The 25,161-nt window shown below is 46.1% G+C and overlaps 1 protein-coding gene across 1 annotated transcript in view; it reads right to left on the reverse strand.

Annotated features, from left to right (window-relative positions):
* Positions 1 to 2,835: 2,835 nt before the first annotated feature.
* The window catches only part of LOC133452776 (voltage-dependent R-type calcium channel subunit alpha-1E-like), a 74,067-nt gene continuing 51,741 nt past the window's right edge, over positions 2,836 to 25,161 (reverse strand). Inside the window, exons 24-44 of the mRNA XM_061732401.1 lie at positions 25,022 to 25,118; positions 24,759 to 24,919; positions 24,167 to 24,304; positions 23,482 to 23,683; positions 23,225 to 23,389; positions 22,605 to 22,715; positions 22,421 to 22,501; positions 22,071 to 22,190; positions 21,906 to 21,971; positions 20,420 to 20,511; positions 20,136 to 20,310; positions 19,214 to 19,341; positions 18,855 to 18,951; positions 15,222 to 15,327; positions 15,006 to 15,113; positions 14,821 to 14,921; positions 14,354 to 14,460; positions 14,172 to 14,271; positions 12,684 to 12,819; positions 11,226 to 11,374; positions 2,836 to 4,234 (exon numbers count right to left, since the gene is read on the reverse strand). Of these exons, the coding sequence (XP_061588385.1) occupies positions 3,710 to 4,234; positions 11,226 to 11,374; positions 12,684 to 12,819; positions 14,172 to 14,271; positions 14,354 to 14,460; positions 14,821 to 14,921; positions 15,006 to 15,113; positions 15,222 to 15,327; positions 18,855 to 18,951; positions 19,214 to 19,341; positions 20,136 to 20,310; positions 20,420 to 20,511; positions 21,906 to 21,971; positions 22,071 to 22,190; positions 22,421 to 22,501; positions 22,605 to 22,715; positions 23,225 to 23,389; positions 23,482 to 23,683; positions 24,167 to 24,304; positions 24,759 to 24,919; positions 25,022 to 25,118 (2,965 nt within the window). The 3' untranslated portion in view covers positions 2,836 to 3,709. The remainder of the gene's footprint in view (positions 4,235 to 11,225; positions 11,375 to 12,683; positions 12,820 to 14,171; positions 14,272 to 14,353; positions 14,461 to 14,820; positions 14,922 to 15,005; positions 15,114 to 15,221; positions 15,328 to 18,854; positions 18,952 to 19,213; positions 19,342 to 20,135; positions 20,311 to 20,419; positions 20,512 to 21,905; positions 21,972 to 22,070; positions 22,191 to 22,420; positions 22,502 to 22,604; positions 22,716 to 23,224; positions 23,390 to 23,481; positions 23,684 to 24,166; positions 24,305 to 24,758; positions 24,920 to 25,021; positions 25,119 to 25,161) is intronic.

Below are 25,161 nucleotides of genomic sequence, written 5' to 3' on the forward strand. Positions count from 1 at the left end.
TGTTCATCTTCTTCTTAATGGATATGCCTTGGTATCAGTTTTACATTATGTCAGAAGTGCATTACCGCCGCCAACTGGACTGGAGTGGAATGGAAGATACAAAACAAAAAAACCAACATTTTATGTAAAGGTTTATCCCTTTTTAAGACCATTAACTTAATTTTCTTTTGTACACGCATGCCAACTCCCGCCTACACCCCCCCGCCCAAAAAAAGCACAAAAACATACACAAGAAAGAAAGAAAGAAATCAAAATAAATAAACTGGGGAAAAAAAAAAAGAGTGAATAAAAATAGGGAAAATAACATCAGTAAGTAACAGTAGGGGCATCAAAACTCGAATACCTACAGATACATAAAATACATAAAGTAAATGACAGCAATAAAACAGCAATCAGCGTACAATGAAGTTCTCTAAACCAGAGAATAATGGGAACCAAAATTCTTGAAGAAGATGGCCACGGTTATATTTTTCCAATGTTAGTTTTTCTAATTGTAGAAATGCTGTGAGTTGATCTATGAAAGTCTTATAAGATGGCAGGGAATCGTTCTTCAAAAATAAAACATGCTTGTTGACAGAATACAAATATTTGTCCTGTTTTGCATTTCCTGATACAAGAGTATCAGTATTTCGCTCTTCACAGGGCCCTAAGCAAATAGTTGGATTATAATCCACATTCAGTCTGATTAAGGAGAGACCGAAGAAAAGCCTAATACATTTACTATCCTTCCATTTTCTATACTTGCTTTATCCTTTGCAGGGTCACGGGGGTCTGCTGGAGCCTATCCCAGCTCATTTCAGGCAAGAGGTAGGAGTTCACCCTGGACAGGTCACCAGTCTATTGCAGGGACACATAGATACAGTATATGCGGTTGTCTGTTGGGGTGGCAGCCTGACGTTGGAGGACAGGAACAGGATTAATAAACTTATTAAAAAGGCCGGATCTGTCATAGGTATGAGCCCTTCTTCTCTGGAGGTCATAACAGAGCAGAGGAGGACTAGGAGGAAGCTCAGAGTTATCCTGTCCCAAGACGATCATCCCCTGTACAGCTTCTTTTCGAGAAGTAGCAGAAGTAGACAGCTTCTTTTGCCCAGATGCTCCACAGAGAGATTTAGGAAGTCCTTTGTTCCTGCAGCAACCAGACTTTTTAACTTGGACTGCTGATGTCATGTCTTGCTGCTACTGTATATTAACCCTTGTTCTGCACATTGCACTTTAAACTGCATCCACTCTTTTAGACTCTTTTGCTGCCATATTCTTTTGTACAGTGCACTTTAATTGCAGCTATATTCTTAGCTGTTTAATTTAATTTAATTCTGCCACCACAGAAGAAGGGCCTAAGGAATGGACACTGACAGTCTTAGGTTATATACTACAGGATGTATTCAAAAAAGTGACCTTCAAAACTCCTGCAGCTCAGTCTGACTTGCTGTATGTCAGTTTCTGAGCTTCATCCTGACTGATCAAGGTCTATTATCAATGTGATCATAATATGTCATTTTTTGTTTATCCACTCATAATTTTTTTTCTCAGGCTTGACCAATAGTTCATTGAAGGGGATCCAGTTCCGGGAAGTTCCTTGACCACGGATCCAAAATTTCAGTGGATTCATTTCTGAAGCAGTTTGTGATCATTTTGGCTCTGTGATATGGTGATTTAGTATGCGTGAAAATCCGATCATCACACAGGACCGCTGGTCAAATTTGCTCCTGGAAAACATTATGAAACCATTCTTTATTCACGCCAGTGTTTTGGGGAAGTGATGTTAACCCGTCTACGTCCTCAGATTAGAAGCAACCTCAACCGTGGGTTATCTAAGGTTTTTTCCACTGCTGGCATGATGCAGGGCTCATGTTAACGTTTACATCTTTGTCTTTAGATGACTGAAATTAACTTTGTGCTCTTCAATTTTTGCATTTTCTGCATGATTTTCAACCTGTCCTGGATGTTTTTTGATGGTGAGGAATGCTACCCTTCTCGACACTAGGTCTTTGTTTTAAAGTTTTCACCCCACTGATGTATTCACAATCACCAGCTGCCACTGCAGAGGAAACTTTTCACTGGTGGTGACACAAGTCCTTTGCATAATCCTCTCAAGGAAACAGTTCTGGATCTTGCTGTAAACTCTTGGACAACCTGAAGCTTTCTTCATTGCAGGCTTGAACCTCTTTCTTTGAAGATCTTGACGACGTGGTCAATGATTCTTTAAGGTGCAGTGAAGAGTTGTGGGATATGGGACCAAAACTTTTAAGCGCAACTATAGAGTAAATGCAGATATTGAACGTTCCAATGTCATTGTTTTGGGGTTGTTATCCCCAGATCCAATGATTTCCCAGCTTTTTCACGTCTTCCTGGGATTAATTAAAAAACACCCCAACAAAACAGACATCTAATAACAATGGCAACTTGAGGACACCTTTATTAGTATTTACAGCTATTTTACACATAAAAACCCACAAAGTATTTGCATTCCTGGAACGTATGATACAAATCTCCATGTTTTTGGTTAAGTGAGTTTCACAGATTTAGCCTACTGCAGGCAAATAAAACAATTACACCAACCTTAATATCAATATTTTCATAATCCCTTCACTGTTAAAGGTCTTCAGCTGATATACTGTTATTTTTCCCCTCTCTAAATGTTACAAACAACATATTTTCTCTGTACATTATTAGCAAGTGATAGAGTAATGAGACTTTCATGGCATGTCCGCAGTGTTTCTACAGTAATCATCCATAATGGTTCATAAGATATTCACAACTTTGGAAGTAAATAAAAAAGGAAGAAAGAAAAATGAAAACAATAAAGATCTCTTTGAGTTGATGGTAAAAAAAAAAACACTCTGAAAATCAAATCGCTGATTAATAATAACTGCAGGGAACTTTCTTATTTAAAGGGGTTTGAGAGGTGACAAATAAATCAATCAAAATGAAATACCGTTCAAAGGATAATTAAAAATGTTGAAGGTCTGTAGTTTGGTGGAGGCGTGTTTTAACAATAATGTTGGGTGAAATCACAAATAAGCATCTTTTCTATGTTCTATTATAACTGTAACCATATTTCACAACTCAGTATGCTCAATACCAAAAAGAAAAATGACGAGGGGAAATCAAGCAGTTCTTCCCCTGCACATTCATTCATACTGTAGAAAAATCCAGCATTGGAGAGAATCCACATTATCTGGTAAAGCATCAGATTTGCCTCTTCACGATGGCTTGTATTGGTAAATGTCAATGGTGAGATGATCTGAGTGTATTTACAAAATGATTTCTAAGAAAATGTAGTTACATATTCACACACCCCGTGGATAAATATTGCTTAGAGCAACACCGAATCTTTTAAAAACATCTTTCGAAATGGAAATACCTAGTGACACACATGACATAATCTGGTCATTCATTTCATTTATTTTCTTTATTCAGTGACTACTTGAGACACATTATTACTCTCTATCATCAAGTACAAATCAGGAAATAGACCTTATTGATTGTCAGTGTTCTGTGTGAATTGGCAACTACAGTTTCAGGAAGTATCGATCTTCATCATTTTGGGTTTTTTTCCAAACATCCGGAGCGCTTGGAGCCCTCTGGAGATGCAAAAAGAGTCAAATGAACTTTTTTTTACTCTGGATGCTGTCGAAGAGGGTCCTCCAGTGGCTCTCTGGTGTTCACCTTCCTCTAACCGGTGCTAAGGACTTGTTTCCCATCCCTAGCACCTGTCGTCCTCCTCTGTGTCACTGAGGGGGTCGCAGGCTGCAGCCGAGGCCGTCTGCACCAGACGCTTCCGAAAGTGTCCGTTGGGGACCTGCCAGCCGGACCGTAAGCGCGGGCGGGCTGTGCTGATGGTGTTTGAGCGTCCCAGGCTGCAGGCCACAGCCGCCTCGAAGGTTAACGTTTCCATGGGACCAGAGGGGTCCGGGCTGTGGTCGTCCTCCTGTGAGGTCAGGAAAGGCTCGGAGGGGTAGCGCCGAGGCGGGGACGGGTGCAGGCCGGTCTCGGCCCGCCTCTCGCCCTCGACTCCCTCTTCTGTCTCCCACGTGGGTTTGCTCCGCCTTATGGCCTCTGGGCTCCCCTGCTCGTCCTCGTCTTCGCCGGCGGAGGCTTGTGTGCGACACACAAGCGGGGAGTAGGAGATGTGAGGGCGGGAGCGGGTCGGGGTCTGCGACAGAGGCCGACGGCCACTGGGTGTGCTGGACTCGGAGGTGGAGGGCACTGGGCTCTCCGAACTGTTGCCCTGAGAAAAAAGAAGTAAACTTTCAGTCACATATTATCTTCATCATTTGGTAAAATGTCCCTCGTCATGTAACTGCATAAGAAGTGGCTAAAACGCCATGATTTTATGATGATTTGAGAGACCCTCATATGTCGACAAAGATTATGCAGCTGATCAGGGCAGCTGACAGTCTTGCCTGGGCCCCGGACAAAATAATCTAAGATGGGCCCCCCTGCGCCCGGATCTCTCCTTCTCCCTCTTCCTCTCCTCTCCCTCTGCTCTTCAGGTTTTTATACAAGCTAATGGACGTTCTGTTTCATTCCTTCCAGACTGCCAGTGGCAGTAAACAGAGTGGATATGTCTCCTCGCGCTCCGCGCAGGTCGAGATTTAATAACAACAGTGTCACGTGAGTGACGTGTAGGCTACCTGTGCGTCTATAAATACCGCCCGGTAGACTACATCCAGCCTCTTGAATCTTCTCGCTGTTAACCTGACGTACATCGCTGGTTAATCGCTCCGTAGATCCGTGTTTCGGATCTATATTTTCTGCAGGTTCGGGGAGGTAAGCTCAACTCTGGTTGGTGGTGTTTGACAGCCTGCCTGTGACTCTTGGTCGGAGCGCACGTTGTGCCCTCTAAGGCTGTGGCTGTCAAGCCATCTTACCTCTCCCTTTCTCCATCGGGAGGATCCGAGCGCCCGTGTGTCGGGCTGGCTCGCTCCCCAGCCACACAAACGGTCTTGAATTGTTTGTGCTGAGCTGATTCCTCCACATGCTAGATGTCCCAGCCGCGTTCAGTGGTCCGCCCACTGCTCTCGTCTGTTGGTTCCTAGCCTGGCTTGGTGAGTATTTTTTACTTAAGCTTTAAAAAAAAAAAAAAAAAAAAAAAAAAAAAAAAAATATATATAAATTTTAAAAATATATATATATATATTAAAAAAAAAAAAAAAAAAAAAAAAAAAGCTAGTCCAGAGGTTCCGGACGCGTTCTGTGGCGGCCACAGTTCTCGCTTGGATTGCCTGGCTCCACACTGAATTGTTTGGATTAAGAACAGTGGTGTGAGGAGTCTGTTAGATGTTCTGATCGAGTCTCGGTTCTCGCCCAGATTTCCTAACTTGACCCTTTTATTTTTTGGAGGAAGCGATGATGGCTTGTACATCATGTGGCACTCTACTGTCGGTAGAGGATGGCCATGAATTGTGCCCCCAGTGTCTGGGGGTGGGGCACCTGAGGGAGGCCCTCTCCGACCCCTGCATCAACTGCAGCATTTTGCCGCTCTCGGTGAGAGAGGACCGGCTGCGTCAGGTGGAAAGCCTCCTCTTTAGGAGCGACCTCCCACCCTCTGGGCCCGCTCATGTCAGTGCAGGTTCCCGCAAAAAGCACCGGGACAAGCGCAGAGCGGGGCCCCATGACGAGCGCAGTGGCCCTACGCAGAAGAAGACGAAGGATGCTCCCTCACGCAGTGAGATGGAGGATTTACGGGCTGAACTGGAGCAGCTTAAGGCCTTAGTGAGGGAGCGGGCTCTGCCCTCCCCACCTCTGGCGGTCCCCTGGGAGTCAGATTGTGGAGACGATGCTATGTCTACCAGGGCTTCAAACTCCATGTTTCAAGGCCGTGACAGTGTGTTTAGCTCTGGCGAGTATCCCTCCCCTGAGCTGCCGTGTCTGGTGGTTGACCCAGCTAGCATACAGGCAGAGGCTGGCTCGGAGACGTCCCTCAGGAGCTCTGGGAGCACTGAGCTGGGAGAGGGCCCCTGCCCTTTGCAGGCAACACTGCGTGCGGCCCTGGCTAAGGTCGGGCTGGATGATGCGCCCGCTGCCCAACCGGCGAGCAACCCATTCTTTCGCCGGACTCCTGTAGCCCCGCCCTTTGATGTCCCGCCCTCGCCTGCTTTTTTGCAGGAGCTGCGGCGCTGCTGGGCAGATCCAAAGGCGTTTGCCTACCATGGCAAGGATGCGAGGACTTTGGCCTCCATGCGCCAGGCGGAGCAACATGGCCTGGTTCACATGCCTCCCGTGGACCCGTGTATCGCCTCACTGGTCCTTTCACCAGATGAGGCGCTCAAAGATAAGGCCCGCTGTCCTAGGCCTCAGTGCCGGGTAACGGATAGCCTTCTCTCGACGGCTTATGATGCGGCAGGCCGCATGGCTCGCATTGGGAACTCCCTCTCCGTGCTCCTCCTCGCCCAGTCCCAGATGTTGCAGTCGGAGCATGAGGGCGGGGAGTTGGGTGACACTAACGACGCTGCGCTCCAAGCCTTCGGGCTGATGACCAGAGAGCTTGGCCGCCTGATGTCCACCCTGGTGGTGACGCGGCATCAGGTGTGGCTGGCGCAGGCACCCATGTCTGATGATTGCAGGCAGACGCTACGGAAGCTTCCGGTAGTGCCGGGCCAGTTGTTTGGGCCAGAGGCAGAACAGGCGTTGGAGCGCAGGAAGCAGTCGGGTCAGGCATCAGAGGCCTGGGGTCGTCGGAGTGCGAGCATGGGACCCCCAGCTCAGCACTCCAGGAGACGGGGCGCACAAGACCTGCGCCGCTCACATCCCCCGAGCCCCCCTCCGCAGCCCTGGCAGCACAGCCGGGTTGCTGGGGGTGGTGGGCGTCAGCCCAGGGGCGCACACCCTCCACCTCGCCGGTCTCAGCGGGTGCAGGGGCAACACCAGCGTCCCCCCAAACCCCCAAATAATCCTCGAGGCACTCTATGAGGGCCTCGGGCCGGCAGTGGGCAGGTTTTCACATCAGCACCTGGCCTATTGGGCAGCCCATTCTCCAGATGTATGGGTTTTGAGAACACTGTCCCAGGGCTACAGGTTGCAGTTCCGCCGCCGGCCCCCACCACCCTCCGGGTTCAGGGAAACCTCGGTCAGAGACCGCGGGAGGGCCCTGTGTTTGTCACAGGAGATAGCCAAACTCTTGGACAAAAAGGCCATCACAAGAGTTCACCCACATACACAGAGCAGTGGGTTTTACTCAACATACTTCCTCATTCCGAAGAAAGACACTTCTCTTCGGCCTGTGCTGGACCTTCGGGGTCTGAACCAGTACCTGAAGGTCCTCCCATTTCGGATGCTGCGTACACGCGACGCCCTTCAATCTGTCACTCCAGGGGAGTGGTTCACCTCCATAGACCTCAAGGACGCCTACTTTCACGTCCCAATACACCCAGACCACAGACGGTTTCTCAGTTTTGCCTTTCAAGGCCACGCCTACCAGTTCACCGTCCTGCCTTTCGGCCTGTCCCTGGCTCCTCGCATCTTCACCAGATGCATGAGGGCGGCCTTGACATCGCTATGCCTGTCGGGAGTAAAGATTCTCCCCTATCTGGACGACTGGCTTATATGCGCCCCCTCGCTCCAGGAGGCGGAGCTGATGACATCCAGGGTCCTCACACATATCGAGGCTCTGGGCATGTCGGTAAATTGGGAGAAGAGCTTGTTGCGTCCTACGCAGCAGACCACCTTCATCGGCCTGTCCCTCGATTCCGTGTCAATGCAGGCACGCCTTACTGCAGAGCGGGCACAGCGGATTCAGGACCTGCTACGGTCCTTCCGCCTCGGGATGAGGTTGCCCGTCCACGCATGGCTCCGACTGCTGGGGATGCTGTCGGCGGCCTCGGCTGTGACACCTCTGGGGCTGCTGCACCTGCGCCCCCTGCAGATGTGGTTCAACAGCCTCCAGATGGACCCTCGCCTTCACAGGTGGGTCAAGGTCAACGTTACCCACCAGTGCCTTATTCATCTCCACCGGTGGCGGGACAGCACCTTTCTATTGCACGGTGTTCCTCTCGGCTCAGTCCCTTCGAGGCGAGAGGTGGTGACAACAGATGCCTCACCTCAGGGTTGGGGTGCGGTATGGCAGAAGAGGTCAGTCCAGGGGGTTTGGGGCCCTCTGTGGCGGGGACGGCACATCAATGTCCTAGAACTCCGGACTGTCTACTTGGCGCTGAGGCACTTCTTGCCCTTTCTCAGGGGCAAGCATGTCCTCGTCCGGACAGACAACACTTCGACAGTGTTTCATGTCAACCACCAGGGGGGAACCAGGTCGCTGGACTCCCTGAACGAGGCCCGGAGGTTGTGGATGTGGGCTCATCCTCAATTGGCCTCCTTGAGGGCAATGCACCTCCCTGGCAGAGCCAACGTGGTGGCGGATTCCCTCTCACGCCGGCAGCTGCCCCCAGGGGACTGGCGGTTGCACCCCCAGGTGGTGCGAATGATTTGGGATCGATACGGGGAAGCCCGTGTGGATCTGTTCGCCTCGGAGTGTACGACTCATTGTCCACTGTGGTTCTCCTTGGCAGAGACCAGTGCCCCGCTCGGGATGGACGCTCTCGCCAACACTTGGCCGAGAGGCCTCCTTTATGCGTTCCCTCCGATTCCCCTGGTGATGCCCACGCTTCACAGGGTGAGATTATCGGGTCACAGGGTCCTCCTGGTGGCGCCCAAGTGGCCCTCGAGGATTTGGTTCTCCACGCTCCTCAGCCTGTTGGACGGGGAGCCTTGGCAGCTCCCAGTACGGTCGGACCTCCTGTCCCAGCTGGGCGGGGAGGTATGGCATCCCTCTCCGAGCCTCCTTCAACTCTGGGCCTGGCCGTTGAGAGGGAAGGGTCATTCTTGACGCACCTTGAGCCCTCGGTATGTGAGACCTTGCAGAATGCTAGAGCTCCTTCCACAAGAAGGGTGTATTCGCATTGCTGGGCCGCTTTCTCCTCCTGGTGCAGGGACGGGGGTTTTGACCCGATCTCCTGTCCGTTACAAATTGTACTGCGGTACCTGCAGTATCTGTTTGAGGCGGGCCGGGCAGCCTCGACCTTGAAGGTGCACGTAGCGGCTATTTCTGTCCACCATGGCCACATCGATGGTAGACCAGTTGGTGCGCATTACTGGGTGGCACAGTTTCTGCGGGGTGCCAGGAGACTGCGCCCCCCCAGAGTGCAGCGTGCAGCAGCATGGGACCTGCCGCTGGTCCTGCAGGCCTTGGGCGAGGCACCCTTTGAGCCTATGGCAGGGGGGTCCTTGAGGACGACGTCATGGAAGACCGCCTTTCTGTTGGCTGTTACGTCTGCCAAGCGTGTGAGCGAGCTCCACGCCCTTTCAGTCAGTCCTACGTGCCTTCGGTGGAAGGCAGACAGCTCAGGAGTGACCCTGTGGCCAAATGTCGCTTTCCTGCCAAAGGTGTTACCCCCTGACCATGCCAATCAGGCCATAGAGTTGGCAGCATACCATCCTCCCCCGTTTGAGTCCCGGCTGGAGGAGCGGGCTAATTTGCTGTGCCCAGTCCGGGCGTTGCGGCTCTACCTTCAGGCAACACAGAGCTTTCGACGCTCTGAGCAGTTGTTTGTGTGCTACAGGGGGGCGCACAAGGGCCGTGCCCTGTCGAAGCAACGTCTCTCCCACTGGATTGTTGAAGCAATCAAACAGGCTTATGACGTGGCAGGTAGACCTGCCCCTTCAGGCGTTGTCTGTCATTCCACCAGGGGTGTGGCCACTTCCTGGGCGGCAATGAGAGGGGTACCGTTGTCTGAGATCTGTGCAGCGGCATCCTGGACGGTGCCGTGCACCTTCTCCAGGTTCTATCGCCTTAACGTGGCCTCTGGGTCCACGCTGGCTTCGGCCGCTCTGCCCTTGGCTTCTGCGGCTGACCACTAGGTGGGTGTTGTTCCTCGTGACAGTGCTGGTATGAGTCATCCACTCTGTTTACTGCCACTGGCAGTCTGGAAGGAATGAAACAGAACGTAAGTTACGGATGTAACTATGGTTCTGTGAATTCCTGGATGACTGCCAGTCACACCGGTCACTCCGAACTTCCTGCGAGAAGATTCTGGGAGGCCGGATGTAGTCTACCGGGCGGTATTTATAGACGCACAGGTAGCCTACACGTCACTCACGTGACACTGTTGTTATTAAATCTCGACCTGCGCGGAGCGCGAGGAGACATATCCACTCTGTTTACTGCCACTGGCAGTCATCCAGGAATTCACAGAACCATAGTTACATCCGTAACTTACGTTAACATTAGAGCTAGCCAGTTAGGTTAAGTTACAAGGTTGGTAAATGTTGGCTGCGCTGTTTCTTACCATCTACGCTGACTTTATTCATTCCAGCTTCACCGTCACCACCCTTTTTAAAATATTTGTGTAGAGAATCTATGAGGCCTCTATTTTCTTCTTCTCTTCTTCTCTTTTCTCTTCTTTTCTGAGCACCGGACTTGTGCTGACCGGACATTTTATGAATATGAAAAAGCTTTAATGTCCCCGAAGGGCAATTTGGTTTGCAACCACAGGACAACATACATATATATCCCACTTCAAACACACAATACAATAAATAAATAAAAACAGTCATCACATCACATTGTTCCCCCTATAGGCTGTTTAAAAACTTTACCGCAGATGGGATAAATGACCTGAGGTACCTGTTTGTTTTGGCCCTACAGGGAAAAGTGTACCTTCTCTTGGAAGGTAGAAGCTGAAACTCAGCATGAAGAGGATGGTGAGGGTTCGCCAGAATTTTGACCATTCTAATGGTTGAATTAAATGATAACATCAAATTTTGATCAGCGGCCAAACGGTTTTTGTGTTGGGGGTTCTTGACCACAAGGACAATTAGGAAGAAAACAAATAACAAGCTTTTATGTAACTCAAATACTACATATTTTTTCCACAAATAGGCATATTTTGAAACATTTTGAAAAATTATTCCATTATTTAATGAGAATATATATATATATATTTTTTTTTTCAGTTCTGGGCCCCCACCCCTACCCTGGGCCCAGGACAACAGACCCGTTTGTCCCACCATATCGGCGGGCGTGCAGCTGATAATTACCAGCAGACATGGGAGCTTGTATGTTAGCGTTTTGCTTAAAAAATACAATAAAGCTGATTTAAACGTTCAATTTGACTGATGGGAAAACATTAACGTGCAGCATCTGTTCTCAGTGGGTTTTATGGCTCTCAAGGGGTATTTGTGTTTTACACGTGTACTTCTGTCTTCTCCGCGGGTTTCTGATCTACCTGCTTGTCCTGGGGCTGTGCTCTGTCTACGCTGGACGAGCGCGACGGCTGCAGGCTCCTTTCCTCTGAGTTACAGCGAGACGTGTCTGGAGACAGGAGGTGGCAGCGCTCCTTGGACCGGCCGCGCTCCTTGTGCTCGGAGCGAGACACTTCGAGGAATCATGGACAGGAAGAAAAGAGCAAATGATGTTACGATTTTTTTTCAACCATTTCTAATCACCAATTTATGAACACAGCCACTTTTCTTCACAAAGTCTTTCAGTTATTTGTTCAAAAACATATCTTTTTGAGCTCATTTTACCTTAGATGAAACTGCCTACAGCTCTGCACTTCATAATCAAAGGTGTTAATTCCTTTAGAATCACATTTACTGTTATTTCAAAGATATCTTTCACATGTAAATGAAATCCAGAAAGGTTTGCTTTGGTGTGGTTTGGGTAGTAAAGGGGTGTTCTGATTTAACTGAGAAACTGAGGCTGAAGGTGATTTTTCATGCACAGGAATAAAACTTTGCTCAGTGTACAGTATGGGCCTGATTTACTAAGATCCTAAATAAAGAGTACTAAATTGCGTGTGCACTGAAAAAGTTTGCACGTGCTGTTGTTGTGTGTTTTGCGGGTGATCTCCTAAGAATGCTTGCGCAATTGATAACAGGCGCAAACCGCAGTATTTAAATGAGGTGTTGCGTGTCTTACGGTTTGCGCCATGGAGAGTCTGGATGGAAAGCAGGATAGTCGCAAGCCCAAAATGAAATTTGACGAGTTGGAGTTAGAGATATTAGTGGAAGAGGCAAATAAACACATTCATGAACTACAGCAAAGAAATTTAAACATTACCAAAAGAAACGCAATATGGGAGAAAATCTGCGATAGAATAAATGCAGTTGGTAAGAGAAAAAGAACGGCAGATGAGGTTAAAAGAAGGTGGCAAGATATAAGGTGAAGAACTAAAGAAAAAGTGGCCTTTAATAAAACTTGTGCAACCATTATTAAAATAGCATGCAGCAGAATAAAGACTCTCTGCGTATTCTTTGATTTTGGCGATGTCGCCTCCTTCCCACAATAACAGCAGCCATCGGTGCGTAATGCTGGGCAGATTAGCACCTTCCTTTCGAACTTATTAAATACAGACGCAATCACAATCCACGCAAAAACTTTCAGGCTTGGTAAATCTCATTGCGTGTGGTAAATTAACCTATTTGCATTTTCCCCTCCCAGTATTTAGCGCTTTCTGGCGGGTACGCCCCATATTGATTATTCATCAGGGCAAAAGTACTAAATGAACAGCGTGTGCTATTTTGCTCATTTGAGAGGCGCAGTCCTCTTTGCACGCTGTTAGTAGATCAGCTTGCACATTGGTTTGCGGGTGATGTCAAGTTTGCACACGTTTTTACGCACGCAAACCTTTAGTAAATCAGGCCCTATGTGCACAACCCAGTGTGCTCACAACAGGACCAACCTGCGGCCTTGTAGCTTTTGTGACGAGGCCGGTACACTCGCTCAGGACTTTTCTCCTCCTGCCAGAGTCCGTTCACACGTTCATCTGCAACTGTGGAGACCGAGCGCTTCATGGAGCCACTTCCGACCTCTGCCTGCTAGTGTGTCAACACAAAACCAACACAAACAAAAAAGGAAACAAATGTGCAAGTCACATTCAGATGATTTAAAAGAGCAGTGAAGAGTCTTTTTGCATGCTTTAAAAGCAAGCCAGAGAAGTGCAGGGAATCCTTAAAGACTTGTAGGTGTTTGAGCTGTCTCGCCTCTATTTTTGTGGATGGAGAAGTGGACATAACAAGAAAAGGGTTGGCATTCAAGGACCACGGCCAGTTCGAGCAATTCACTGAACCTTAGTCACACTCCAAGAGGAGCAAATGTCAAAACAAAACTACTAAAGGAAACCTGTGAGCAACCCATGCCAGTAGGGAACAAGACTTTGGCTTGACAGCCCATGCAGCCACCGAGGCCCGCCAGGTTCATCCCAGAACCCGTGTCATGGAAGATGTGTGTACCTGCAACTCTACAGCCAGACGGGGCATGGAAGAGGCCCGCAAACACAGACCCCTCCCAACAGGAAGGTCCAGTGGGGCTTCAATCCCCCAATTGGACTCGCCCACCTAGGTGTGTACAGAAACAAGAGAGGAGGGCAAGGAAAGACAGAGCACCCATCAAGCTCATCTTTGCTCGGACCGTCTCTCTATAAGGATGCCCACTCGGGAAAGGGGGGGGGCAAACAAAGCTTATCATCGCTAAGTGTCTTCTATCAAAGCCATCTCAGTTGCCATCCAATCAGAAGCCATTCCAGCCAAGAACAAACAGATTTATTATAACTAACAACAGGAAAATTGACTTCGAGGAGGAAAAAAAACAGTGAGGTTGGAGAAGTGGAACACTGAAGGAAGGAAAACGGGAGGAGACGACAATTTACAGGGAAACATGGAGCTTATATTTCAATCTGGATGTGCATTCATTCATGCATGATCAGGTCTTAACAGCTACACAAACAGAGCCAGACAACATCTGGCCAGGTGCTGAACAAGATTCTTCTGTGCACTACCACCCGAGTACTTCAGAAATGTGATATTATTCAACCGGCAGGCAGTGTAGACCAGTAAAACCAGACAGCAAAGACACAGTAACACACCAGCGGTTTGACAATCTGCCTCCGCTATTCCAACCTCCACAGGACTAAAAGACAGGAGCACAGAGAGCAGCGATGCAGTGCTCTGCAAGGTGCTGAGAGAACCATGTCAGTCAGAACTTATTTGTAACATGCCATGTTTAAAGCTTTTCAAATAAAAATCTTTGGAGCTCTAGACTCTGTAGAAGTAAAAATATAGGATATATAACATGAGAAATGTGCTGTACTTATTGTGAATTCTATATCAAATACATTCAAAAGAATAAAAATGAATGAATGATGTGGGATCATTTCGGTTCTCTGTTTCACCGGATTCTGCTGCTGACTGGCATCCCCCTCTGAGCTTATGGGCTGCAGAAAGAGCTCCCCCGGAGAGATGGGACTCAAAGCCACGAAGCCTCCTCTGGTCCTGCAGTTGAGGGTTAGAGGAAAACAGTAAGTAAATACGTACGCCCATTGATATAGTATTTTTTAAACATTTGGGGACTCACAGGGCCGAGCCAGCGCTGTGGGCCATCATTGGCAGCGGCTGGGTGTTTGACAGAATGTCCTCGGGGAGGGTGGAGGCATCCAGACGTTTAAACATCAAGTTACTCCTCTGAAATGAGACAAACACACACAAGAGTTGAGAGAGAGGACAGATACAGTAGCTGGTTATCAGCACACATTTCAAAAGGTACAGTAGTTTCTAATGGTATGATGTTGTAGCAGCCAGCATGGCATGGGAAATGCTTAATCACACATATTTACAATATACACAAGTCCTGGTCGAAAATATATGCTGATGTCCAGAACACAAGGAAGACTTTTTCTTGTGAGGAATCCATATTTATAATAAACGTTTATGTTTATATCAGTCACGCCTGTAATGAGCTGGGACAGGCTTCAGCAGACCCCCGTGAGAAAACTGGTGAGGAAAATGGATGGATAGATGTTTATATCAGCATGCCAAGCTGACCTGAGCTTCCAACTGTTGTCTGAGTTTCTTCGCTTTGTTCTGTTTGAAGTAATCCATTATCATCATTGAAGCGTAGATCTTCCCCACTGTCAGGTCATCATCTGGGAGGGCAGACACAGTACATTACGCGCACCGCTTGTTTCTCAGCAGCACGCTGAAAATTGCTTTCACAGTCTGAGCCAGACCTTTGTTGATAGGTACCAAGAGGTCCAAAGTCTTCTGGGGCAGATACGGCCAGATGATACTGATCTCCTTCTGGAGCTCTGTGTCCAGAGCAACTCGATCCTCGCCACCTGCAACAAACATCCACGTTCTTTCACTTTATATATTATGCTGTCGAAACAAAACATCCCTTTGTCTGTTTTTTGAACTGTCCTTAGGACAAAATGTGAAATGATGACCTCGAGCTATTTTGATCTCCAGAGCTGTGCGGATCAGTGACATCAGAGTGGAGGTGAAGTGGACGGTCATGTCCTCATCCACAGGCATGTTCATCAGCACCAACCTCTGAGAGGAAAAGAGTGATGTAAAAAGGGACATTTAGCACATAATATGGCCATGCCACTCTGAAGTTTCCATATTTATTTAAAAATAACAATATTTGACATGAATAAGACAAATATGGTCCAGATTGAAACATGAAGTAACTTTGGTTTCATGGCGTTGTGGACTTTTAGAGTATGAGAGACCTGCTGCATTGAGCGCACTAAAACTAATTAATTTACTTTATCTCAGTTAGGGAGTGTTGCTTCTCCTGCCACCATGTGAGATGTATACGTGTGTTTCTCTCTCATTTATATAAGTTCAAATAACAGGTGCAAGAGACTTCCAGTCGATTTTCGTAGTCCAGCAACACACACAGCGAGTCTCCAGTCATATCAAAGAACAGAGTGGCGTCATCAGGAAAAATGAACACAGAACAGAGGAGAGTGTTGATCTTTTGAGGAAATTTGGAGCTATTTCAGATTTACAATTTTAAAAACATAAACACGGTATGGAAAAAAAAAAAAACTTGCATGTTTTCTTAGAGATAAACTGTTCTGATGCATCGACAAAGGTGGAAGGATTAGAGTCAGGAAGAAAGCCAGAGACTTCAAATGGCAGTTTCCCCCTCAGCATTTGCTCTTGAGAGACCTATTCTGATTATTGCCCCTCCAATGTGAAATGCAATTTCGGACCATGCTTCCAACAACATTTTAAAGCACACACATAAACATTGTATGTTTATACAAAGTCAAAGTATTATAATTTTACACTTTTTTTATGTGGTAAGCTTGCTTAATCTAAACTTAAGCTATGTTTTAACTTTAAAACTGACTATAAAAAAAAAAAACAAAAAAAAAAATCAACTTATATCAGCTGTTGTGTTTAGTTCAGAAGATAAGAACCATAGGAGGAAATTTGATTTTAAACATCCGTTTGCACGCACCACTTTAAAACAAATGTGTATTTCCGTATGTGGTGTAAAATTATGGAACTCCTTAACAACTGATTTAAAAGATTGTAAAAATATTCAACAGTTCAAGAAATTGTATAAAGACCACACAATTAGACAATATGAATTTAACGGGTAAAATATAGGTCCGTGTATCTTTTGGTCATTGGATTTTTCCATCATGAGTGGGAATCAAAAAACAAAAAACGATTGGTTTATTTGATTTTCCTTTTAAAACAAAAAACAAATATTGAATTACACTGCATTTTTTCTTTTTCTGTGTTAATATGATTTAACAAAGATTCAAAATACGCTTTTATTTTCGTTTTCTATTTCATATAAGAAAAATGACATCACTAGTAAACAGGAACGAAAAACGAACCAAAAACAACCGTTTATTCATATTCAGTGCAGTGTTTGGCGGGTGTGCTTGTGAGAACTGGGGTCCCTGGAGGTCCTGGAGAGCCAATGTCCCCGTAGCGCGAGGTGTCCCCGGCGAGCTGCAGTGTTTGGCGGGCTGTCTGTGAGTGTCCTGGGGTCCCTGGAGGTCCTGGAGAGCACAAGTCCCCGTACCGGGAGCTGTCCCCGGTCCTGGCCGGGATCAGTGCAGTGTTTGGCCGGTGTGCTTGTGAGAACCGGGGTCCCTGGAGGTCCAGGAGGCAAAGGGAACGCCCAAGTAGCCTACCCCCCGTACCGGGACGTGGTCCCGGTCTTGGCCGGGATCAGTGCAGTGTTTGGCGGGCTGGGTGTGAGTGTCTGGGGTCTCTGGGTGCCTGGGTCCTGGTCCCGGGACTCGTGGGTCCCTGGGTCGGGTCCCGGGACTCGTGGGTCCCTGGGTCGGGTCCCGGGACTCGTGGGTCCCTGGGTCGGGTCCCGGGACTCGTGGGTCCCTGGGTCGGGTCCCGGGACTCGTGGGTCCCTGGGTCCTGGCCACTTTCGCCCGATTTTCAGACACTTTGGCCGGCTTTCGGCTTCCTTCGGGCCCGCCTGTGCGGCGCTGCTCCCCCCGACCACCGGGGGGTTTGCAGCGCATCCCTCTCGGTAGCGAGACCGAGTCGACCCGTCCGCCCCAGGGGTCCCCCCACGGAGCCCCGCCGCCGCCGGGCAGGCCGACCTCCGACGTCGGCTGCCGCTCTGGCGGTGGTGTTAGTCCTCCGGGAAAAACAATGTTTCTCAAACCCTACCACGCCGCAGACGGCTGAACCGGGCCCTGGATTGCCGGTCACCCCCAGCCCGAGCGGACCCACCCGCCCGCCCAGAAAACGGTGCGTCGAGGCGGGGCGAGGTTCCGGCCGCTCCCGAGGTCTCCCCGCACGGGGCTGCCGAGACCCGAGTCCCGTTGCTGGTGGATCGGAGGTCGGCCTGCCCGGCGGCGGCGAGGCTCCGTGGGGGGACACCTGGGGCGGACGGGTCGACTCGGTCTCGCTACCGAGAGGGATGCGCTGCAAACCCCCCGGTGGTCGGGGGGAGCAGCGCCGCACAGGCGGGCCCGAAGGAAGCCGAAAGCCGGCCAAAGTGTCTGAAAATCGGGCGAAAGTGGCCAGGACCCAGGGACCCACGAGTCCCGGGACCCGACCCAGGGACCCACGAGTCCCGGGACCCGACCCAGGGACCCACGAGTCCCGGGACCCGACCCAGGGACCCACGAGTCCCGGGACCAGGACCCAGGCACCCAGAGACCCCAGACACTCACACCCAGCCCGCCAAACACTGCACTGATCCCGGCCAGGACCGGGGACAGCTCCCGGTACGGGGACTTGTGCTCTCCAGGACCTCCAGGGACCCCAGGACACTCACAGACAGCCCGCCAAACACTGCAGCTCGCCGGGGACACCTCGCGCTACGGGGACATTGGCTCTCCAGGACCTCCAGGGACCCCAGTTCTCACAAGCACACCCGCCAAACACTGCACTGAATATGAATAAACGGTTGTTTTTGGTTCGTTTTTCGTTCCTGTTTACTAGTGATTTCATTTTTCTTATATGAAATAGAAAACGAAAATAAAAGCGTATTTTGAATCTTTGTTAAATCATATTAACACAGAAAAAGAAAAAATGCAGTGTAATTCAATATTTGTTTTTTGTTTTAAAAGGAAAATCAAATAAACCAATCGTTTTTTGTTTTTTGATTCCCACTCATGATGGAAAAATCCAATGACCAAAAGATACACGGACCAATATATTTTGTTGTTTTTGTTTTTATATTGTTGGTGAGTTAGTGTGTATGTTTTCTTATTTTTTTGTTTTGTTTTTTCATTATTTCTTTTTTTTGGTATTATATAAGTAGTGATTGTTGAACAGATGGACAGACCATCTTCATACGAATTGTTTTATTTTTTTTGAGAAAGGGGCTTGGTATAAGGCTTTCTTCTTCTTGCCCCTTTTCCATCATGGAATGGAACATATGTGAACTATTTCCATGATATGGAATAAATAAAAATGAAATGAAAATGAAATGAAAAAATAGATCAAACATATTCACTAAAATGAGCCAGCCTCCTTTTACAATAAATAATCTCCTATTACTTTTTTCATTCCAACTGTCAGTCTATCTGGTCCTGTTGTTTATAAGAACACGGAAGTGATCAGGTTGCCCTTACCTTGTAGGCAATCTTAGCGGGACATTTCTTCCCCAGGCCCAGGGGAGGTGACATGTGTGTCAGCGTCTCATACATAGCCGTGTAGTGAATACGCCCACTTCAGAGGGAAAACAGTGGAGACAGAAAGTAGAGTGGGATTAATGAAAAAGGGGATTTTAATTGTCCTTTACAAGCGTTTGCTTTTAGCATGCTGGGTTATTTTAATGTTGAACTGAGCTCTACATGATCGCTCTCTGCACGGAAAGTTAGGAGTTATCATTTCACGCTCTTTGGCCGCCCCCTGCTGGATAAGGACGGAATGAACGTTGAGGTCAGTCAAAAACTGACATGCATGCAGTATAAAAGAGGTCAAGGCTCACCACGCCAGTCGATCATACTCCCCCCAAATACGGACAAACTCATCCAAGTGATGGGGACCAAGGATTGAGGAGTCTCGTGTCAAGTACTCAAAATTATCCATAATCACAGCCACAAACAGATTCAGCATCTAAATGGACAAAGATACAGCTCTGAGAGGAGAGGTAGTGTGCAAGACAATCTGCAAAGACAATTTAAGTAAGATGAATAGATGTTGAGGGAATGCATTTTTATATATATATATATATATATATATATATATATATATATATATATATATATATATATATATATATATATATATATATATATATATATATATATATATATATATATATATATATATATATATATATATATATATATATATATATATATATACCGTTTTTTCTGGACTATAAGCCGCTACTTTTTTCATAGGTTTTCAACCATGCGGCTTATACAAAGGTACGGCTATTCTGTGGATTTTTCTTCCACCGCTCGGGGCGCTCTAACCGGAATCAGAATCAAAACTAAGACAAAATAAATGCAAAGAAAAATACGCTACTTCTTCTTTAACAGATAGAAGTAGGTAGAAGCAGATTTCAAACAGATAAATAGATAAATAAATACCGGTTATTTTCTCTTGGTTCTGTCCCGTTTTAATCAGCAAAGTTGCTGCTGTGTTAAAAGACACTGTTAGGAAAGGATCTATTTAGGTACAAACATGTACATCATTTACAGTTCAAAATCCTTCTGTACATGTAGTAAATATCTAATCTAACAACATAAATATCTGCGGCTTGCATATCTTTTTTTTTTTTTAAATAGAGCAGATGCGGCTTATATACAGGTGCGGCTTATAGTCCAGAAAATACGGTATATATATATATAATATTATATTATTAATATTTGATATATATAGATTTTTTTTTAATGTCTGACCAGGAATGAGCTGAAGAAAATGAAGGAGACAAAGTAGCAGTAAGCAAAGTCGGTCCCACATCCTCCTTCATGGTCTGGAGACATGGTGAGGGGGGCGATGGAGGGATCTGGCTCACATTCCTGTCCAGACAGACAGGAGAGCATAATCTCCTGCCAGGACTCCCCCGTAGCGCTCCTTGAGGTTCAATCACAAAAGAAACAGTCAGCCTCCCTCACAAAAAACAAGCATTAAAACAGACTTCTCTGAAATAGCAGCTTTGTCCACACGATTAGAAGAAGCTCACCTGAACAGAAGCATCAGTGCACTGAAAAAGGTCTTGAAATTGTTGTGCTGATTGATGTGACTCTCATCATTCAGCTTGATGTTTCCAAACACCTGAAGAAAACAGGCCGCTTCAGTGAATTTGTTATTTTTACAGGTCAAGCAGGTGCTAATTCTCCAGGGTCCACATGGCAAACATATCACAAAATGTCCAATAAAACCTCAGAGCATCATAAAGAAAAACGGATAACAATTAAAATAGACAAAATACTTGTACAAATCACAATACAGATACATTTACAATCTGTGGAAAACATTAAAGCATAAGTTTGATCACATTTCTTTCTTAAACCTGTGCACACTATTGACTCTTTCACAGTGTTTGGTAACTTATTCTAGTCAAATGGATTCACATAAGGTGTCTAAAATGGCTCTTTTTCAAGGAGAGTTTGGCTGTTTTCAAAGTACATACTAGCACAGCCGTCATCATTAGTAAGTAGTCTGCCACCTTGAAAAGTGACTTAGCTACTTTAACCTGGTCACAATAGTCACATAACCTGCTTCAAGTGGCCCCATGTGATGAGTGGCCACCCATCATGGTGGTGACAACTACTCTGGTAATGGACTGTAACAGTATGCTGGTCAGGACAGTTATTACCAGGTTAAACAGGAGACCTGGACCATGATACCAAGAGAATGAGAATGATGACAACGATAGGTTGCACGCTGTCCCTACTTTCAAGTCTTGAAACTGAGGCTTGAACATTTTTCTGAAGTGGCACGCCGTCCAGGCAATTTTTGCAAGTTGTGGATTAGGCAATTGTTTGCATCCTGCATACCAAAATGTTGGAAAAGTCAGTACGAACTAGTAGTATAACACATCATTTCAAAATATATCATCTCTTATGTTGATTTGTTTTATCCAAGTATTACCTCGCTAGAGAATCATAAAGAGAGATGGTATAATCAAATTGATTTTTTCACCTTTTGCACTAATCACAGATAAATGCTTATTTTGTTTACATTTCAGTTTTCCCAAATACAAATCAACTATGTAAACTAATTTGTCCTGAAGAATAAATTATCCCTTTTTATTGGCAAACACAAACGTTATAACTTTTTTCCTTCCCTTTTGGTTTGGTTTGGACTCAACTCTCAGTTTCTCATTTCACATAAACATAACCACCATCCTTAACAAAAGTTAATACATGGGGGAATGTGTGTCTATACAGCTGTTAGTCTGATATACTTGTGAACCTGGGGATGCATGCAAGAGCAGCATTGAGTTTGAGGGCATTTGGAAGTAAGTTTGTATGATTTTGAGGCTCGTTGAGAGTTGTTAGCCGCTGTCACCTCTGTCACTAGGCAACATGAACACCTATGCTTGATGAGTAACCTGATGGAAGTTAGGGAAAAAAATACATCTGTGACTACAATGGCATGCAACAGAATTCATAAAAATCACATTTAACCGCAAAAAAGTAACTTTTCCAAGAGGAAAATTATACCTGCATTCCAATTATGGCATATATGAAGAAAAGCATGGCGATCAGAAGGCAGACATAAGGAAGAGCCTGTTAGAGAAGAGACAGAAAACACGTGATCAAAACTTCTGATAACGTCTTACCCTAACACAAATACTTCATCATCCTTTCAATTGTAAAATGTCGAACCTTGAATGATTGCACGAAGGTCCACAGGAGAATGCGGATGGTGTAGCCCTGCCGCAGCAGCTTGATCAACCGGGCTGCCCGGAAGAGCTTCAGGAAACTCATGTTGATGGTGTTCACCGACTTGAACACACGCAGTTAGAGAGGGTGACACAGACACAGAGGGAGAGCGTGGCAGCCAGACAAGACAGACAGGATGTAAATCACAGATGGCCAAATTTAACACAACAGCACTTAAGTTGTGTGTGCAAGTACAGACTGAAACGTACGAGGAACCTTGCAAAGAAAAGGATGCTGCCTGTGGGTCACAACATTTTTTCTTTTAGAAAAGAACCATCTACACTACGTCTTACCTGCAGATCCACAATTATTTCCGAGATGCTGCCAAGAACAGTGATGAAATCAAAGATATTCCACGTGTCTCGAAAATAGTTCTGCAGGGGGAAAAAACAATAGCTGTAGATGAGCAGTGGCAAGAATTTGCAACTTTAGTTTCTAAATTGCTTCAAAATCTTTTCTGCTTGCAGTCACACTCACCACGAGACCAAATGCCAGGATCTTGAGTATACACTCCAAGGAGAAGAGCACGGTGAAGGCCGTGTTCAGGTGTTTTAACACTGTGTCGTAAGCTGTCGGGGCCGAGTGATACTGAAAAAAAAACAAACAGATGAACCCGGTCTGACATTATAATCTTTCATTTGGGAACTTCTTGTTAGAAATCAAGTTGAATTTACAGCATTTGAATACGTCTTACAAAGAGAAAACTCTGTTCAAATGTTAGATTACAGGAAACAGTTGCTCTCCATGCACTTCCATTACTATAATACATGTTTATAGTATCTTCTAGTAAAAAACACGTTGACCCAATCTGCAGATTATCTTCTTTCCCATGTTTACACGAGTCTTTTCCCCCTGGAGTGTTCTCAAATTTTCACATGTATCAACACCATATTTCAGTTGCTCATGTGGTGGATTTTCTTCCAACAAAACACTCCCCTGCTTTTACCGTGTGACCTCCCCAAGAGGGTGCAAGTCTCTGTGAGCCGATTTTAAAATGTCACATGAAATAAAAACACGGGAAGGAAGTCAATCTAATTTTCCAAAGTAAAGAAGTGATTCCAGAGCTGAATGTTTAGCTGCGATTTGAAATGAATTACCTTCATCATGAGAACAACAGTGTTGAGGGCGATCATGATGAGCACGGTGTACTCAAAAGAGGGCGACGCCACAAAGTGCCACAGTCTGTACTGGAAGGTTTGTCTGTTCTGGGGCATGTAGCGGGTCATCGGCTTGGCGCTGATTGCAAAATCAATGCAGGCCCTCTGATGGGGAGAAATTTGGACAAACAAGGCTAAAGATGATCCTTTACTGCAAAAGAAATCTGTTAGTTCAGGAGTGTTTTACTGCTCCACACCTCATTCTTCTCCAGACTGCACTCCTGAATCATCTTGTCACCCTGCTCCTGGAAGGTGATGATGATGAGAGCCACGAAGATGTTGACGAAGAAGAATGGGAAGACCACGAAGTAGACCACGTAGAAGACGGACATCTCCATTCTGTTCCCGCGACTTGGCCCCATGTTCTCCTCTGTAACATCAGTAGAGTGCTGGAGGACCCTGGATGAGAAAAAGGTGATGAAACAGATGATCCCTCATAGAAAAGAGCCAGATTCCCAGAAGCATTAGTGACATTTTAGTATATCTTTGTGTTTATTTGGCATCTTCTAGTGGGTGTACGCATTATTATCTTTAATCAGTCTATGGTGTGGTTGTGCATGCTTTGCATTTAGTTGAAACCGTTTTACATCTCATTATGGTTGATTTTGATTTGATCATAGTTTAAGTCTCATTTTGAAACTTGTTTAATTTTTTTTAAGCTCGTTTTGGGTATTTTAATTCTCTTTGTGGAGGCTGCATGGGTAACTACGTTCATACTGTAAAGATGATGGTCTATTTTTGTGTCTTTGCGGCTCTAGTGGATCCTGTTTTCTTCTATTTTTCTGTGCCCAATTGATTCATTTCATCATCCATCAGCTGGTATTTCATAGCAATGTCAGCATGTGTGGACAATCAACAGCTTTAAATTCCATTTGCACGTACTGAGGCCATCCTTCTCCAGTCGACACAGTGAAAAGTGTGAGCAGGGCCCAGCAGACGTTGTCAAAGTGAAACTCATGTCTCCTCCACTCTCTCCTCTTGACCTCCTTCTTGTCTCTGCTGTAGTCAATGTAGAAGCCTCTGTAGGGAACAGAACAGACTAGAGGTCACCATTTCACTTAATTCACAGATTAAAGCCACACATTTAATGAAAAGAAAAGTTACTGAAGCTTTGGTTACAACTACAACTGCACATTTTTGAATGTAATTAACAGATTTATCGTACAGAACAGAGCCGACAGCTATTCTGCTTTGCTTTCAGTCATGGCGTTAACTAGAAGATATGGGAGCTGTGGAAGGTTTTCAGAATATATTGTCAAAATCATATAACTCCATTTAAAAGTAATACATATAAAAAGAGGGGGTTTGACTGTTCAAACTAAGGTTTTATGTTGACACTTCAAACATTATATAGTGTGACAATATATGCTCACTTTTGAGTGACAATGTGTTGGAGGACTTTCAGACATTTACAGCGAATATCTATTCAAAACATCAGTGTGAGACTGTGAAAGTGCTTCAGATATTTACTTACTGACATTCCTTCTCTGTATTCATGGAGCTGTCAGTGCAAAAGAAGAACTTCCCCTTAAAGAGCTGCACGGCGATGACAGCAAAGATGAACATAAAGAGCTGATACACAATGAGGATGTTGAAGACGTTCTTCAGAGACGTGACCACACAGTCAAAAACCGCCTTTGGAGGAGAAAAGGCGAGAGAGATGATCAAAGCGGATAAAATAAGCCAGACATCTAAACAACAAACAACAAACAAAAAAAACACTTGTTAACATCAGACCTTGAGTTTAGGAAGCCTCTTGATGGTTTTGAGAGGCCGCAGAACTCTCAACACTCGGAGGGATTTTATTGTCTTGATGTCCCGGCCTTTGTTGTTACTGTTGACATTTCAACACAAAACTAAGAAAAGCCATTGTACAA

Source organism: Cololabis saira, chromosome 10 (assembly GCF_033807715.1).
Source record: "Cololabis saira isolate AMF1-May2022 chromosome 10, fColSai1.1, whole genome shotgun sequence".
Classification (NCBI taxonomy): domain Eukaryota; kingdom Metazoa; phylum Chordata; class Actinopteri; order Beloniformes; family Belonidae; genus Cololabis; species Cololabis saira.